This window comes from Fusarium oxysporum, chromosome 2 (genome assembly GCF_000149955.1).
Source record: "Fusarium oxysporum f. sp. lycopersici 4287 chromosome 2, whole genome shotgun sequence".
NCBI classification, from domain to species: domain Eukaryota; kingdom Fungi; phylum Ascomycota; class Sordariomycetes; order Hypocreales; family Nectriaceae; genus Fusarium; species Fusarium oxysporum.
This window is the reverse complement of record NC_030987.1, coordinates 5,055,063-5,073,553: the sequence shown is the minus strand read 5'-3', so window position 1 is coordinate 5,073,553 and position 18,491 is coordinate 5,055,063. Positions and strand designations below refer to the sequence as shown.

General features: G+C 45.6%; 5 protein-coding genes across 5 annotated transcripts; 1 reads left to right on the top strand and 4 right to left on the bottom strand.

Moving 5' to 3' along the window:
* Positions 1–1,737: 1,737 nt before the first annotated feature.
* Positions 1,738–4,013, bottom strand: FOXG_15885 (uncharacterized protein). The gene has a single exon (XM_018395993.1). The coding sequence runs from the start codon at positions 2,572–2,574 to the stop codon at positions 1,822–1,824; it is 753 nt and encodes a 250-aa protein (XP_018256512.1). The 5' UTR covers positions 2,575–4,013; the 3' UTR covers positions 1,738–1,821.
* A 3,205-nt stretch (positions 4,014–7,218) lies between these two features.
* FOXG_15884 (uncharacterized protein) lies at positions 7,219–8,694 on the top strand. The gene has a single exon (XM_018395992.1). It carries the CDS (start codon positions 7,691–7,693, stop codon positions 8,312–8,314), a length of 624 nt encoding a protein of 207 aa, XP_018256511.1. The 5' UTR covers positions 7,219–7,690; the 3' UTR covers positions 8,315–8,694.
* A 69-nt stretch (positions 8,695–8,763) lies between these two features.
* Positions 8,764–8,955, bottom strand: FOXG_22248 (uncharacterized protein; the record flags this gene model as incomplete). The annotated part of the gene is made up of 1 exon (XM_018402647.1): positions 8,764–8,955. One exon carries the CDS (start codon positions 8,953–8,955, stop codon positions 8,764–8,766), a length of 192 nt encoding a protein of 63 aa, XP_018256510.1.
* A 1,098-nt stretch (positions 8,956–10,053) lies between these two features.
* On the bottom strand, positions 10,054–10,335 carry FOXG_15883 (uncharacterized protein; the record flags this gene model as incomplete). The annotated part of the gene is made up of 2 exons (XM_018395991.1): positions 10,054–10,115; positions 10,188–10,335. 2 exons carry the CDS (start codon positions 10,333–10,335, stop codon positions 10,054–10,056), a joined length of 210 nt encoding a protein of 69 aa, XP_018256509.1.
* Positions 10,336–10,668: 333 nt separating this feature from the next.
* On the bottom strand, positions 10,669–11,406 carry FOXG_22247 (uncharacterized protein; the record flags this gene model as incomplete). Its single annotated transcript, XM_018402646.1, has 5 exons — positions 10,669–10,771; positions 10,831–10,909; positions 10,962–10,993; positions 11,051–11,234; positions 11,397–11,406. The coding sequence occupies 5 exons, from the start codon at positions 11,404–11,406 to the stop codon at positions 10,669–10,671; spliced, it is 408 nt and encodes a 135-aa protein (XP_018256508.1).
* Between the last annotated feature and the right edge of the window lie 7,085 nt (positions 11,407–18,491).

Below are 18,491 nucleotides of genomic sequence, written 5' to 3'. Positions count from 1 at the left end.
TATGGATCCACATTATGGATCCATATGTGGATTTCGTGGTATGGATTTGAACCCTGATCGTGTGTAGGTAAAGATCCGTTTGTGATCGTGCCCACGGGCTCAGGGAAAAGGTGAACCCGTGTGCCATTAGAAGGCTGGCACTCAGGATATTTGTTACTCATGATCAACAATAGCCGCAGCAGAAGAGTACAAGATAAGAAGATCCAAGTTTAAATCCCTCAATGTTAATGACAGAAAAACGATGTTCTGTCAACGCTGTGCAGGCTAGGTCCCCTCATTTGCCCAGGATGCTCCACTCATTTAAACCTCCGTTTAGTGAATCCCTTCCATCAGTTCCGCTATTGAACCAACAGACACGTCATTTCATGGCCCAGGATAACGCTGCATTGGTATCTTAAGCCAGTATCATGTAGGCATCTCGTCTTCCAACAACCTGTTGAGATGCTACTGGTTTACCCTTCACCTGGCGCTACGCGACGATGGCCTCTACTGTTGGGGGTGTGGGGGGCAAGCAGGTAGTTTAGTAGAATAACAAGGATTATAGCCATATAGATCGAAGCAGCAGCCGATCTGCAACTGACGTGGCCTTCACCTTTCAAAGTGTATGACACCGCAAGACTCATGCTCGAGGACTTCTGACAATATCCAGGATTCAGTACTGGAGTTCAGTCCCGCTACGTTGTGTGAGAGGGCTTATGCGAAAAGCCACGATCAATGCACGCTGGATGCATCTGCAAGTAGCACAGTTCTCAGAGACGGCAAGTGCTAGTTTGGTGTGATGCATTGGAGACTGACTGATGAAGAAGTACAGGAGGCTGATGATCTTAAAGATGATGTTCCATTGGCAGCTTAGTGCAGCCCACCGCAGCTCGCGTCCTTATAGACTTGCCACCTACTAGCAAATATACTGATAAACAAATATGAGTCTTGCCTGTCTATTAGTAAACTCTATTTCATGGAGTAAAACTGGTGCTCTGTAGCAGATTAACATTTGTCATCGCTAGGGACTGTATTCGGATTATTCAGGGACTCCCTGGTATAACTTGTTGGTCGGAATGACCGGACATGGCTGTATGTACGTCGGTAATGATGTGACACCTGCCAAGTTTACTCTCTAGGTGCCGTTTTATGGTATGATAATCTAAAAAAAACGTTGCCAAGATATCATGAATGAGGAGAAGTTCATGCAGCTACTGTGCACAACCGTGGTAGGCGAAAATCATCGTGTCACCAGCTTATTGGTCTCGACTGATCCACCAGCTCATGGGATAATATCAGCACGCATATGCTGAAGGCTTGAACAATTAATTTTTCGTTCCACGGAGTTGGCATGCAATTGTGGCGCTATTAGGGGGATCCTGCACATGATGACCTCGCTATATCCCGAGACAAAAAGGCAAGCTTACACGTATGAAGGCTTGATCGCCGCTTATTATCGGGGGTTGGTACATACTCACAGTGTCGGCCCGGGCCTTGAGGGGCCACATGCTCATCCTCACTTCGAGCTATAGACTTAGCGCTGACACCAACTATGCAGATACATCCGAATCCAGTGAAATGTAAACCATGATGGTGCTGACACTAAGGCATGGACGTGGGCCGAGACCTCAGCCGATAGATTATCATCATCCAATTTAGGTCAGGTACTATGAAACGACGGCAATTATCGAGCAGGATCCGCATAGTTAAATAGCATCAATTAGAGATATTAATTAAAAAAGACGGTAGAGCACATTACCCAAATCTGTGCTTTATAATTAAACATGTAAAAGGAAGTAAGAAGTGGAACCATGGTAATTCAGAATTATGAAATCCTGGTTATTATTTTCCTGCTTGCTTTGGCGGCTTCGCAGCCCGCCACAAGAACATCATAGCTACCACTTGCGTCTCAACCTCTTCAAATTCCTCCTGCAATACCTTCTCCAACACGTTAGGATCTTCTTGCAAATTATCCATGATTCCGCGCTTATTGTAAAATCCCAGCGCAAATGACGCGAGGCGCCCCACAGGCTTCTGATCCTTGACTTTGTAGCCCTGCTCTGTCTTTTCCCATTGCTTGCCCAGTACTGTAGATCCAATTAGGACGCCGTTATCCGACAAGAGACCTTTTGCATTGCGAATTGCCTCGGCTTTGGTCAGAGTTGGGCCTGGCATATGATGCAGAACCAGGGAGAGCGAAGCAGAGTCGAAGTGCTTATCCGCTAGTGAAGCAGGAGGAGGTTTCGCCGCATCAGCAAGGACGCAGCAGATATCTGTCTGCGGGTATTGAGATAAAATACGCTGTCTGGCCGAAATGAGAGCATGCTCGCTTAGATCGACTAGAGTCAAATGCTGGTCCTCAGGCTTTCGCTTAAGATCTTCGATGGCCTTTGTTGGAAAGTAGCCATTTCCAACGCCAATGTCCAGATGCCTTTTAGAGAAGTTGTTTGTGAATAGAGGCCGCAGATACTTTTGTGGGGAGACGCGCCAGATCAGAGGAGCAGAGAACCGAATCACGTAAAAGTCATATATAAACAGAACGAGAGGTTTAAAGCGGATTGACCCAGCATTAGGGGCATGTCTGGCGGCTGTCATCGTGAACAGAGGCGTTGTCTTTCATTCGCTTCTTGAAAACAGAATTGAGGTAACTGCGATTGATTAAGATAACGATGGTCATCATCGGTTCTCGCCTTAACATGCTAGGACAGAGCCTGGTGTATCCACCTCACGGAGAGCAGCTATTCCAAAGCGACCTGTCACACAACAACACATCATTGCATTAGCATATCGCTTAGAGGCAGTTGCCGGAAACAGTTAGCGATCGGGTTTAATCCCTGGCACCACCAGTTGGAAAATTTTGGTACCCTGCTGGAAACATCAAAGCACACAATGCATGGCTGGCAAGGGTCGAAATGACTACCCCGCATCAAATGCTGTCTTTGGAAATTTGGTAACGAGATATGGTTGGTGCGTTTTGAGGCTGTCGTGACAGTAGAGTCGTCTGTGATGGCTTCTGCCAAACGAATGGTAAAGGCATTCACAAAATGCACGAAAAAAACCATATCCACATAGCCTAGAGTAATATGGGGAAAGTCTTGCCCGCTCACGTTGTTCTACTGCTCGGCTGGGCGGAAGTGGTAGACGTCATCCTAATCCAGCAGCCCTGGCTTAGCAGTGCAGGCTGGCGGTCCATTCCATTTCCATCCACGCAGCCTCTTGTAGAATGGATGGACGTCCATTTAGGCCCACCTTGGATGGAATGGATGGAAATGGAAATGCGTGGACGCTATAAAGGTACAGTACACGTGATCCTCCCACCCGTTGCCTCCCAGGCCTCCGTAAAGCTTATTTCAGCTAACAGATCAGTCCCTGGCACCTTTACATCCTCAAGGAGCTTCTCCGTGCTCTTAATATAGCCTCCAAAATGCTATTATCTCACCGTCTGTGTCATCCCGATCGTACTAACGTCCAGCTTGGCACGATTGTCTCGAACTATTCGACCGCATGTTAAGAAGAGTCTCTCAACATCAGCAGACATAGGAAGGACAGAGAGCACATCGAGAGCCATTTATAATAGACGTAGATACTCTTCTCGTCTCTTATACCAATAGCTAATAGGATCTAGGATATTCTAGTCGGACTTATAGACGTCACGGAACTAATCGCTGTATTCGTTGCTAACAGCATGTGTAGAACTGCTAGCCGCGTCCTCGGCTTGCAACAAGGTAGTCATCGATGAAGCTGGTTGTAATAGAGTCGGGGCCTGACGAGATTCTTCACGATACTCATCAAAGGGATTCCGGTATATGCGCCGCTTCTTCGTGACCGGCTTGCCGCGTTCTCGATCTCGAGAGATAATTCGCGGCTCATAGTGGGACCGGTATAGTTCTTCTACAAGGGGCTTCGCAGTTTAGATCCAGTCTGGGCGGTCCCCCTACACGTCCTCAAAATATCCCCAACGATACGCTGGGTGAAGTGCAATGGCGGCATAATAAACCGGCGTCTCGTCAAGCCTCGAGTAGTACTTGTCAAGCTTTTTCTAACAGAGGTTAATGCTAACCTTAAAGTGCTCGGGATCGGGATATTAATAGGCAGCAGCCTTATATCCCTCCATTTTGCCAAGGAGGTATTCATAGCCAAGCAGGGTATCCCACGGACACCTATATGCCCTAATGTATCCTTCCTTCCGCTTGCGCTGCTGACCATCGCCTTCGAGAGTAATTAAAACGTGCTCGAAGTGTTAAAGGACCTTGTTAAATAAGGAAATAATAGCCCAGTCCTTCTCCTCGAGTTTGTTCTCGTCCCTAAGGCAGAGCGGCATCTCGCTGCTTGACTTCTTTCCCCTTAATACCAACCCCTCCCACTCACTCTTCTGCTCATACCAAAGGTCCTCGAGGAAGTCCTTCAGGGGAAGGGCACACCGAATTATATAAAGGGTGGAAAGCCAACAGGTAACCACATGAATGATAACATCTACAGGTCTTTCGCTTAAACCACCGGGTCGTCAGACTTGCTATACGCGGTAAGCTAAAGAGACCGGAGGAGATTAGTAAGCGAGTCTAAGCGGTGGATCCAGAAGATAAGGTTATAAAGTTCCCTAACTGGTCCTTTCCGTCTCCATAGCTCGTAGGCCTTTGCGTCAAGGGTCTTGTTCCCTTGGATATCGTCCTCGAAGGCCTCGGAATTATGGCCAAAAAGAAGTGCTTTAACGGCGAGACTGAGGATATAGCTAAAGCAGCGTAATCGCCGAGTTTTACCCTCGAAACCGAGCGCCTTCCTAATTTCTTCCATCGCCGTGTCGTTATTGCTGGCGTTATCGACTATGAAATATCCTACCTTATAGGTTATGCCGTAGCTTCGAAGGACCTCGACCACGTGGGTGGCGATATTATCCCCAGAATGGCGGTCAATAAGCTCAGGAAGGCCAAGCATAAGCTTTCCTGGCTAGCCAAGGGTGTTAAGAAAGTAGCAATAGATTCTATATAAAGCGTGGCAATTATTAGACCTCTAGCCATTAAATGCAATATAAAGTAACCCTGGAGCTGTTGCTAATACTCGCTTAATCTCAGCCTTGTTTTCCTCGTACACCTGAAGAATACGCCTGCAAACGGTATTATAGGTAATATGCACTTCGGTTGTATTCACGAGGGGATTAAGATATTCGAAAGCGGCGCGGAGATATAGATCTTCACTTTGTCGGAAAGAAGAGTTGCTGTTGATGATCCACGAGACTACCAAACGCTGGAAGACTAGCCGGTCAAAACGGCCAATAATCTGGTTTGCAATCTGCTGCTCTCGCGCATCACGGGTATTTAACTTCATCATCTCGGCGATATTCCTCGATGGTGTCTTCTCCTTTGCTTTGCTAGGCGGCTTCTGTCTTCTGGAAGGGTCATAGACCTTGTGGTTATTCCAGAGATGGATCTCCGCGTTCTGCGTACCACTCGAGGCCGCCGAATGAGGGTTTAGCCTGCGACTGTTAACACAGACCTTGCAAACCCATCGCCGCTTTATATCGTCATCGCTCTTCTCGATATCATAGCCGAATTGCCATATCTACGACGATATAGATGCATAGTATTAGGATTGCATATAGCCAGGGAAGTCTTTCCAAGGGAAGAGGTCCTATAAGTTCTTCTTATCCCCTTGGTCTGGCGGCTCGAGCACCATAGAGCTGATAATTAGGCTCTCAGCCATTCTATGCGGTATAGAATGCAGTTGCAAGAATGCACTTGCAAGGAGACGCTTGCATGCGGCACCGTGACGCGAAATGCCTACGACCCCCTGGCTGTTATATTCTGTTTAAAGATACCTTAATTTGTATGTAAAAATGCCTGGTATATAGGTACTTGAGATCTCTACCGACTATGACCAAGTTGGCCTACCCTGAATTATAGGGTATTTTGGGGACTAGGCTAGGAACCCCGTACTAGTCCATACCCCTGCTTCCATTTCCACCTAACCATTCCACGGAACCCTGGCGTGGATGGATGGATTATGTAACGGCCAGCTCCATGGAATGGATGGAAATGGATGCACGGACCATCCATTTCCACGCCGTGGATACGTGGACGGTGGACGTGGAATGGATCGCCAGCCTGTATGGGTAGGAAAAGCTGGAATAGTTGGAGAGGTGTTGGAGGCAGTGGGCTGATGCGAAAGTTGCGTGTTTCTACGTGGAAAGGCCTGAAGTTGGTGCCTCGGTCATTTTCGGCCAGAAGATCAACGGCCCGGGTGGGGTCCCCCTGCCACAAGCAATGACTGTACTCGTCCTTGATAAAGCTGTTGTCATCATAGGGGTTGATGACCTGTCTCTCTTCTAGAATTGGAGGGGAATTCATTGATGGTATCAAAATGAATTGATGGTGTTTTGGCGGGGAATTGGCAGGAATTCCTTCTGAGATTAAACTTTTCGTGCCCCTCACGTACTCCCGTCATGTGATGTGGCTTGCCTGTCTAGTCTAGGCCCTGCGGAAGCTTCCGGCGGGGGATGAAATTGTCATTCTCGACGCTAGATAGCGGGCCTTTCTGTGCATCTTGCATTTACCCAGCTGCGTTTTACCGACAGTATGATGCAGCCTGCGCTTTGCCAGGAGTGAAGACCCTACGTCAGCCAACCGTGCGTCGGCGAGGCAGGTGGCGTCAGTGACATCGTCGGGATCGGCACGGCACCGCCAGCTGGCCTGTTGCTTGCTCATACAATTCCACCCGAACGCGTGAAGGCACCTTGAAATGGAGCTGAAGGAACAGAGGGAGACTTTTTATGCTTTTGGAAGGACCTCTATGGGTACAATCTACCGACGTCTGGTTGTGAACTTTCACGAGCCCGCAATTATGGCGACCATCGAGGCGTGAATTTAGGTTGAGACGATGGCCCTTCGGGACGGGGCGCACCGTCGCGTCCTCATGTCCCCAGGCACCGAGGAAAAGAGTGCGATCCTATTCGGCCCGATGGCGGTGTAACACCATCATGCATGCCACTTCTCCAACACATATTCGCAACCGTGTCCGAGCTTGCCGTGTGTGGTGTACACTGCTTAATTCCGGCAGAGTACATCAACCTCCAGCAATGCGACCCATGTGGCCAGTCATCACAGCACACACTAGCCAGTAACGGGGCTAGTGAAGCCAGACGGCAAGTGGGGCTAAGACCACAACTGCATGTCCTCGGATTTCTTTGGTTAATTAAACACACTTGAGGTGCCCACGGTAATACTTGAATAAATCTATTTTATACCAATTTATATGATGGATTGTGACAGGATCTCCGGAGAATAATACCTACGGCCCTTACCTGGAACCGCGGTGTGCTGACAGGCAGACAGTGGTCCAGGTGCTGTGGAGCCCATCGTCTTCAAGGCGCCATTTTTTGGGCAGCGGAGAGTACATGCGACAACCGTACAAGCTAAGGAGACAGCAAATGGAAATGTCTCTGGGGTCTCCGCGATACGGGCGCAAACACACATGCCACGCTCTGATGTTGCGTTCTAGTCACAGAGGGGCGTCACCCCGCTCGTGTTGGGGATTGCACCATCTCATCCAGAAGGTTCTTACGCGTCGGACTCACCTGCTCTGCACGCAAGCGCCAGCGCGTCCCGTCCCCAAACGGCGCTGACTGTGCCCCGGCTGGGTTTCCGCAATATGTAAAGCAGTCAAGCACGCCTCCCCTTTGCACGGTGGACCCTTTTGTGGACCCTGTCAACAGTAAAAAATGTTGCTACCTGATCTGCCCAATGAATTATTACTTCATTTCGCTGAATCCTTAGAATCGGAGGGGGATATCAGCGCACTGGCGCGAACGAATGCAAGCATGCACAATTTACTCTCCGATTACCTATATGAAAACAATGTCAAACAGCACGGTAGCTCGGCGTTGATCTGGGCGGCATACCACGGCCGGATCGAGACAGCTCAAAGGCTGTTAGACAACGGAGCCGATGCCAACGTTCTAGTTTGCCCGACTATTGGATATACAACATACCCTGATCTGAGCTACGAATCCGCCCAGACAACATACGAAGGGCGGACTCCACTATTGTGGGCGGCAGAGAGAGGGCACGAGGCGTTGGTCAAGCTGCTGCTCCAGAATGATGCCGATGTCAACATCATGGACCGAAACGGACAGACAGCGCTGCGGCTGGCGGTGGATGCACAACACAGGGCGGTGGCACGGATGCTGGTCGCGAACGGGGCTGATATGAACGCGGGAGACTATACTAACCAACTGGCGGTGGACCTGGGGCATCCGTGGCGGGAAGAATTAGTTGATGTCCGAATCTCTGCTGGTTTAGGATGGCCACTGGCCCCTAAAGACAGCAAGTGTGTGGTGATGTAGGATAGCATATGCCAATCTATGGAAAGTTGAAAGGAATGTCGTCCGAGATGATTTGTAGCTAAAAAAACGGGAGCAATCAGTTCACAAGTAGCAAGCAATGCTACGTCCGGTATCGCCAAGGGCATCTCTTGAGTCTTATTAGCGTCCGTGTGCGAGGGTTGAAATGCCTCTGGACTGCACTTCGGCTCGCTGATCCTGAGAAAGGTTGTTTGTGATTATGTATCGATCTTCGGAGAGCGATGTATGACGCCCCAACTCGAAGTGCCCGGCATGCGCGGCAAACCAACAGGCTCTAGATGCCGCCACCACCAGTCTCAACAAGGCTGGCGAATCTATCTACACCTAGCTACCAGAGCCTCATGTAGATAGATGTAGATGCTTTATCATTATCTGCAAGATAAATGTTGGGTACCTGTAGATGTAGATGGATTCAGTAGATAGACAGTGGACTAGCCCTCAGCCGCATCGTCGCCCATCTCCTTCAGCATACCAGACCGTAACCACGACCTTACCGTCTGAGTAACGACAACTATGCTTGTATCTAAGCGCAGCCTCTTAGGCGACACCATACCGCCTACGGAAGAGAACGTCCTCTCACACTCAGAAGCCGTTGCTGGAACCAAGAGAACATCAATCGCCATTTTTGCCACTCACAGATACTAAAATCCCTTTGCAGACTACCGGTAGTACTCAAGAGGACCGTCATATTTGGTTTACCGTATACGACTTGTATTGTAGACAACCACCTCTTCGGCTCGTCTGGAACTTCGTCATTGCCGCGGTTAGTAGACGATATCGTCTGCAAGACCTTACCCGTGTCGCGATTAAGCTGGATGGCTCGTTCTCTAGCTTCAATCACGAGGAGGAGCTGAGCGAGGAGTGTGTACTGCTGAGAAACCAAAAGTTTTTGACGCTCCTACTCGTGACTGCAGTACAAGGACATCAAGATGAGGCTTCACTTATGTTTATTGTCATTGCTTCTATCATTCAGATAGTCAAATTCGTGAGAAGTCACTTGACACGCTTTCAATTTGAAATCACGGCGAATTCACATTTCATCCTCGGATACGCTCTGAGAGGAGACAGGAAATGCTGGGGGCCAAGCCCGAGTAGGTATATAAAGGTGAAATGGCCGGCCGTATTAGGACACTTAAAATGAGGCGGAAAGAGTGGTGCTTGACTAGCTATAGCCTATCTTGTTGTGGGGCGGTGTAAATTGGACTTCGGTGGACGGTGTATCCTCTTCTCAGACGACGGACAAAGACGGACAAATACGGCCCTCGGCCCACTTGTCTAAAGAGTAGTTTCAACCGCTGTGTTGGGATTGCGATTCGCGACCATCCAGTCCATTCGCCCCAATAAGGAAGTGTTCCTCCTCCTCTTGCCTTTTGTTCCTATCATTCTTTCCTCCCCCGTCACCACCCCATCTCATTTCTTGCTGCACTGAAAGTAGCGGACTAACATGCCAGTTGTGTGGATACACCTCTCACTAACCTCAAAAGGAACAGGCATATGGCCGTAAAGAGCATGGATGGGAAAATGCAAGGAGCCAAGGGGGATCCTTAACTTGTGGCTTTAAGGCCAACTTCTAAGCTACCGCGAATACAGAGTGTCACATGCCAGCGGGATTTACCTTCAAATACCTGCAGCAGTTGGTTCAAAGTCGACCGAGAGACAGCACGACAAAGGAAGGCAGAGTGACCATCTTTGACCGATCTATCAGAAGAACCCGCCAAGTCTTAATCTGAGGCGTATGTTTGAGCATCGAGTTCACCCGAGGCAGTCGCATGCTCCAGATTTACTATAGATCCTCTCGTTCGCTTATCAAGATAATGAATCGTTGTATGCAAGAAATGCGGTTTTGACTGCTTACCCGTTGAATTAACGATCTTTTCCCTACTCAGTGGCCCACCCGGGTTGATGAAGGAAGCAAAGGGGTAGGGGTGTAACATCCGTGACTCCCCTAGAAGGCCCTCGTGCCGTCTCTTAGTGCATATCTCTCGTTCTAATAATTTTGACATGTTGCTCATAAAACTGAAGCATCTGGGTCGTGTCAACACAGGAACTGACAAGCTAATGGTGTGACAAAGGGATGGACTACCTTCTGTGGACACTTATTGTAGATGATCTGCGCCTCATGCTTGGTCTTCTGGCCGTTCTTCCAAATAAGATAAACGATCAGCTTTCCATTGTTGTCCTCCTCACAGGCGTCAATCGTCTCAATCTCATCCTCCCAAGACCCTGGAGGAGGACTTCACTGCTTCCCTGTCGCCATCAAAGTCTCATCGGCAACATACGCCTTCTTTCGTTGCAGTCACTTGGGCATTTTGCTGAAAGTGCCATTTGTCATCCGTCTACGCTTTTTGGTCTTGGCCGCTCTGTCTGATTCCTCGAAGATCTTGTCCCTCCCACCTATCGTTATCAAAATATTCGTTGAGAATCTCGTCGCCCGATACCCTTAAGGAAACGCGCCGATTAGAAAACTGAAGGATAAAGCAGAGATGCCTGGTACGTACTTGAGATTGTCCTCGGGTTCCCAAGTTAAGTCGTTCTTGCTATCAAAACCTTCCCACTTAACCTGAAACATGAGGTTGCCTTAAAAAGACGTCAGTCATGGACACAGCTAAGCTTTACGCAGTATGCTCACATCTTCGTCGATGAAGTGGTTCTTGATCGTCTCTACAATAAAACTGAGATTCGTGAGTATCATGTGAAGCTCGTTGCAGAGAAACTCACAACTCATCCTCGAGTTCGCCGTCAGCTTCTTCTTTATCATTCTCGTCCGTAATGACGCCTTCGGGAGCTTCGACTTTGCCCCGGTTCGCGACCGACAGTGTGCTGTTTGAGGTTGACCTTCGGCTCCCCTGAGATTTGGTCGTAAAAGCCTTGCCCTGATTCAGAGATTCGTCGTCGTGCAGTGCTACAGGAACTTAGCTCTCGTCTTATCCTGACTGGGATAGGAGCTGGCGTTGATGGGATCGAGTTTGGAGCGCGAACGCGAAGCGCCCCTCCATCCCGCAGTGTGGCGAAACGCTTGGGAGAGGTTGATGAAGGTGATTGCAAGGAGAGAGAAGAATCTTACCTGGAGGCATCTTGGAAGCCTATGAACTGCGCAATTTCGAGATGCTGCGGAGTCTCCAGTGAAGTCCCAGTATGTCGTCGGTTTGGTATTCGCAGATGTTCGGCAGCTTGTGACAAACAGAGCTCCACCTCATCACAAAAAAAGCCGCATTTTGCACGTCAGGAGGGCATGCCACAAGCATGAGTGGCTAGGTGTGGCGTGCTCCGGCACATCTCTATAGGGTAGGATGAACGAGTAACGACATGATAAGCTTGCGTGACAAACAAGCATGCGTGACAAAAATCCCTCAACTTACATCATCTCTATTTAACTAATTCATTCTCAACCACGAAATATGTCAGGCCCTAATATTGAAGGTAAAATCCTTCTTGCCCTCCAGGCCCTTCAAAATGATCCAAAATTAAAGCTCCGACGCGCTGCAGAGATCTATAAAGTTGGCCGTATGATCCTATGGCGCCGGCAGAAGGGCATTCAATCTCGAAGCGATTGGGTCCCTACGTCACGCAAACTGTCTGATCTAGAGGAACAAATCATAGTTCAGTTCATTCTAGACTTAGATTCGCGAGGATTTCCCCCGCGACTGCGTGGTGTTAAAGAAATGGCCAACCGATTGCTCGCCGACCGCAACGCGTCACCCGTCGGCAAGCGCTGGGCTTCCAACTTCGCGAGGCGGCACAAAGAGCTCAAGACGCGTTTCTTTCGTAAATATGATTACCGGAGAGCCAAATGCGAAGATCCGACTGCTATTCGCAACTGGTTTAGGCTTGTGGAGAACACAATCGCCAAGTATGGCATCCGATCAGATGAAATCTACAACTTTGATAAGACTGGCTTTCTTATGGGTATGATTGCAAGCGGAATGGTTATTACGGGTACAGACAGGCGTGGAAGGCCGAAATCAGTGCAGCCTGGAAACCGAGAATAGATTACGGTTATTCAGGTGATCAATGCGGAAGGCCAGGCAATCCCGCCATTCATCATAGGTGCAGGCCAATATCACCTCGCCAACTGGTACCGAGAAAGCAACCTCCCGGGCAACTGGGCTATTGCGACAAGCGAAAATGGCTGGACAGATAATGAAACAGGCCTCGAGTGGCTAAAGCACTTTGACTGGTGTATAACTAAGGGATCAAAAAATCGCTATCGTCTTCTGATTCTCGACGGGCACGAAAGTCACCACTTGGTCGACTTCGAAAGATATTGCGAGGAAAATAAGATCATTAGGCTTTGTATGCCGCCTCATTCGTCTCATTTACTTCAGCCTCTTGACGTCGGGTGCTTTTCCGTGCTTAAGCAGGCGTATGGTCGAGAAATCTAGCATCTGATCCGATGCTCTATAACCTACGTTTCCAAGACCGAGTTCTTTCTAGCCTTTTACGCCGCCTTTTAAGCAACTATGACAGAGAGAAATATCAAGGAAGGCTTTAGAGGAGCCGGGATTATTCCTCTTGACCCAGAATATGTAGTCTCAAAGCTTGACGTGCAGCTACGGACCCCAACGCCGGTAGAAGAGGGGGCTAACTAGCCTACACCTTAGGTTTCAAAGACCCCAAAGACCGTGCTTAAGGCTCAATCCCAGTCGGAATATCTTAAAAGACGGATCAGAAGGCATCAAAGTAGTTCCCCAGAATTAATTCTAGAAGCACTAAAGTCATTTTATAAAGGAACTAAGGCAGTTATGCATAAGATGGCCTTACTAAGGGCTAAGCTCTAAGATGTTTGGCAGGCAAATGAGGCACTAAGCCGGCGGCGGAGGGCAAAAAGAACCCGACTACAGAAAGGAGGGGCAATAACAGTAGAGGAAGGAAGGCGAGCAATTGATCAGATAGATGGTGGTACGCAGGTAGTGGCCGAATCGTCAAGAGGTGGTGGCCAAGAAGGGTTGGCACGAGCGAAGGAAAGGCGCTGTGGAACATGCGGCAAGACCGGTTATAATTCAAGAAGGTGTCAGATAGTTATTGCAGTTTCTGATGGAGAACACAGCGATTAGTTTCAATTAATTCAGCGGTTTACTGTATTTTTATGGTGTTTTTAATTTTTAAAGGCTGAAAATTTTATCACCCAAGCTTGTTTATCATGCAAGCTTATTATAAACATTAACATATCCTAATATTTATTTAAATATATAAGGGAGCCTAGCTGTATTTAATATCTAGTTTATAATATCTCTGATATAGCAGGATAGCAAAGATAATATTAGGATAATATACTAGGATAGGTAAGTCTGTTTACACTTGCTTAGAACTTAGGGGAATTAGGAGCTAGGCATGCATTACACTGCCAAGGATTATTATTATTTAAGATATAGATACTACTCTTAAGTAAACTATCTGTAATAATTATAGCATTAAAACAAAGACTACTAACAGGATACTTGCAAAACTCGGCGCAAGCATCGACCTAGCACCATTACTGCTGCAGCCGTTATTATCACCACCGTTACCATTATTGCCGTTACCGCCTCCACTTCGACCCTTATACTTGCAAAGTATGTTTCCCTGATTACTATCTCTACTTGCAGAGGTAATTATTAGTTGCGGTTAGAATGTCTCTATAGGATCGTTGTTATTATTATCTGTCTTAGTAGGACTATTATTATTATCTATCTCAATAGGTTTATTATTATTATTATTACTGCTGCTGCCCTTGCCCTTAGAGCAGAATCCGTCGCTAGTGCAGGTTTCCCTGCTATTATAATAACTGCTATTGCTGTAATAAACAGCGCTATTTAGGATGTAATATTTGCTGCAAAGCTGTCTACTGGTGCTGCAACTAGCTGCCTCTCCAGTGCAGATTTCGCCCTTAGGGCAGCATCTATTGTTAATATAGTATTTTCCTGCTTTGCAGTAAGACCCCTTACTTACAGAGCAGCATTCTCCTGAGCCAGCAATGCAGGATCTGCCGCAGTTAATCTCGGAAGAAGAGCAAGAGGCAGGTAAAGCCAACAAGATGCTGCCTATGCCTGCAAAGTCGCGGTTTAATATGCCCTTTCGGCCAGAGAAGCCAGTTAGGTTTGCCGTTATAAGCCCTAAAAGGGCGAGAAAGAAGAGAAAATATGCCATATTCTTAAGTAAATAAGAGAACTAGAGAGATAATCCAGTATAGCTCGGCGCAGATAGGAGGGATGGCAGAATAAGACTTTATAGCTTAACTTAGTCGGCGAGGTGCCAGGGACTTTATACTTCTAATAAACAGTTAATATTCGCCTGGTTTATTAGATCTTTACAATAACGAAAAATCTGCCTTAGCTAAAAGATTACTATTAAGGCCTAAGTAATACTCTTAAATTTGCTTATATATTAGTTAGTAGGGCCTATATAAATTAGAAGATGCTTGATTTTAGACTTTACCGTACTAGGACTAACTCGGGTCTCTAAGTATGACCTAAAGTAATTATAGCCTGCCCTTTATCTGCTTTTAGAATCGTGGCTTAACCGACCGTTTCAGTAAGTATAGGTTATCTAGGAAATTAAAGCCATTTTAGAACTAAAGGATTTGCCAAAAGAAAAGCCAACGCTTATAATATTCGCTAAAATAGGTTATAAATTCTATTGACTTTATTAAAGCGGCCTAAGTATATAATATGCAAGCAAAACAGGTTATAAGTATAATAAGATAATATCACGAGGCGTTATCAGGGTTTATAGATAGCTTAAAGTTAAGAGACCCTTAAAAATATGTATTTTTCAGCTCGGCAGGTTACCTAAAAGTACCTTGCGCTAGGGAGCAGGGGTCTATAGCCTAAACTAAGGCTATATTTTATTACCTGCTTGGTTTTTACTCTAAAGAGGCATAAGCTGGTTAATAGTTACTCCGAGGGTAAGATGCAGAAATTTTAATATTATTCCTATAATATAAATATCTTACATATAGAGATTAACCTTTGCATATTAACAGGTTGCCTGGCTATAAGATTAGAAATAGCTAATGCCTATAATAGTAGTGGCAAGTTTCCTACTAGTAGAGATAATAATACTTATTAATTGCAAGTCTTACATAGGTACTAGCACTTATCTATAGAAGACTAACTAAAGAATGCCACTAAGGTATAGCACTTAAAAGATAAGACTAAATAAAAGGAAGACGAGGAAGGTGCTTTGGATTTATCTTGAAATATCTCTTAAGGTAGTAGTATAGCAGTCCTGTGCTAAGTGGCCTGCTTATTATTAATCGTTGCCCTTGTAGTTGCATCGGGACAAATCGGTGTCCCTAGATGGATGTTATGACATTCTTATCGTATTTCCTAATTACATGGAGAAGGATTTCACAAGATATAAGTGAGATTTCGCAGTTGACAAGTGTTACGATTCTAGCGGTTACGTCACGTGTACCCCCACAAAAAACTCCACTCTACTAACCAACCAGGAAAGGACCGATAAGTACAGGAACGATAGTGCTCCAGGACCGCATCGTTCCAGGGCCGACGACGACCTCGTGTTGCGTCGCTCCCTTACAACCATCTTTAGTACATAGAACATATTTATTAGCACTTTCATAGAACTTAGCTCACCAGCTATTAATTAAAATATCTTTACATCAATAAGCCTAACACGCATTACTTAATCATTAAGAGACGTAACACTTCGCATCGCTTAGCATTACGCCCTATGCAATCTGCAAACATAAACCTAGTACGGACTAGTTTACCTGTTTGGAACCCAACTGTTACAACAAGGTTTTACTAGAACTATAAAAGGATCTTCTTTTCTGCTGCTTTTACCTTTGCTTAGGGAGCTTAGCTGCAGAGATAGAAAAGTAAAAGCCTGATAACTGATTTAAATGTACTGTTTAGTGTTAGCCTGGGTAGACTGACCTTTTCTGGTTATAGGATTTTTAGAGTGCGCTAAATTCGATAATTCCCAGCCATCAGAAAGCCCAATGCACAAGGAGAAGTTAAACTGGAATAATAGCACAGAACTTATCTTGTTTACAGTTTATATCTAAACAAAAACCCGGAATTTATTATTAGATTAGTATGTAGAACCAGCACTATATGGTAAGGTATGGCAGATGTTTAGCAGCAACGTAGGAGATCTTTGACGAGATATAACTTACTAATAATTATGGCTTCTTGCGGAGTATCAGCAAGTTTAATTTGTTTAATTATAATTAGATAAGGGGATAGATACGGATCCTATAATAGGGCAAAGTTAGCAACCCTACTAATAAGCCGATATGAATCTTTAATAAGGCTTCTGAAAGTGCCAGAACTGTATTATTATTATTTAAGTACCTTATCTAGGGAAGGAGATAACTAAGGACTATATATACCTATAAACCTCTTCTTAAAAATAAGGATTTAAAAAACTAATATAAAATTAAAGCTAACCCTAAAATAGCTAAAATTTAAAAGTTATATATTTAACTCTATAAGAAAGCTATATTATTAATAAAATAATTCTAGCTAATTTATTTATAGCTAGTATATAAAGAAGCTTATTTACACTATATAATTAAGCTTTACTATATAAAATAAAATAGCTAAAAACCTTAAAGAAATATTTTTATAAATAAATAGCTATAGTTTATAAGAATATATTTTTATAGGATTTTTAGCTATTTTATTTAAGGTAGCTAGATGTTATAGGGTAGGCTATTTTTAGTTGCACAGTGTGGTGGGACACATACTTGTTTAGGACACATGCTTATCAACCATGTTAACCGTATTAATTATAATTAATAGAAGTAAATATTTATCTTTTATTAAAAATTAATAGCTTAGTATTATCTGCTTATATACTAAGAGAAATAGCTAGAAAGTCTTACTTATACTTAAGGCTCCTTTTAGAGCCTATCTTACTACTTATACTTATTTTATTACTTTTAGTATTACTATCTCTAGGCTTTATAATAAAGATAGTAATCGCGGATGCGCTGTTACGATCAGAGCCCCACTGAGAATGATCTACATGGTAATCCATAAGGGCTGCAAGGTCGGAAAAAAGGGCATTTGGTGGCGGTCAATAGGTGGACGGGTACCCGTCCTTCTAAAATTGGACGGGTCCCGTCCTATTTTCCATATGTAGTATAGTTTTCTCTGCTATCGGACCGTCAGTATCATCACCTTTTCACTTGCAAGATCCAGTTCCAGATTCAACAACGCGGCTGAGGTACGATGATGCACGAGCAATCCACCAGAGATATGGCACGCCAAGAGATGATTGGTAGAAGGCCCAGCCACCGGGACCTCACTAGGTACCCGCCAGTATAGAAAAGCAATGGGCCTGCCTTTAGCATATCCAAAAGCAATCTTCAGCTGGTGTCTTGATTATAAGCAAATGGGGAGGTGCTACGCAACATCAACGAGCCTAAGGGAATGGACCAAAGAAGAGATGGTGGCTTATTTAGACCAGGACAAAGCAGAGCCTGATCGCATCGAAGCACAAGTAGCTCGAGAGACCGAGAATGGGCGACTGTTCATAAGTAGAAGAGGCATCGGTGAGCTTTGGGAAATAGCCTAGCAGGATATCGATAAACAAGAAGCCTTGTACTTGGCCGTGGAAGAGGAAGAAAGCTGTATTGTGGCACAGCTCTAGCTCTAGTAGAATTTGGAGTAAATTCGGAACTCAGATATATCGTGGCTATTTCACCTCAAGCCAGTGGTTCGTTGAAATAGCTGGTAAATGGGACTCGTTAAACTACTTGAGGCAGTGGAACAAGAAGGCATAAGGTAATCCGATAGCGGGAAAAATTATACCAAATATGGAGATTAGGATGGGACCCGTCCAATTTTAGAAGGACGGGTACCCGTCCCAGTCAGCGCTGCCCTCAAATCAAATAAATCAAATCCGGGGTCATATTTGAGATATTTGATAACCTTCAACGTTGGATTTGTTGTTTGAAATATTTATTTAAATATTTTAAATATTTCAAATCTCACCCTCTATTCTCTCCTGCTACTATATCCCAATCTTCCACTAGACCTCGTCTCCCCCACTTGCTATCGCCTCCAGCTTCACCGCACCATATCTGACCTAATTCTTCAGGCATTGCAACTTCTCTAATGTTTCTATCGTTATCGAAAGCCTCTGCGACATCACCGTTAACTTGGCGAGGCTAAATAACCTCACGCAATTAGTTGCCATCGCCGGTATC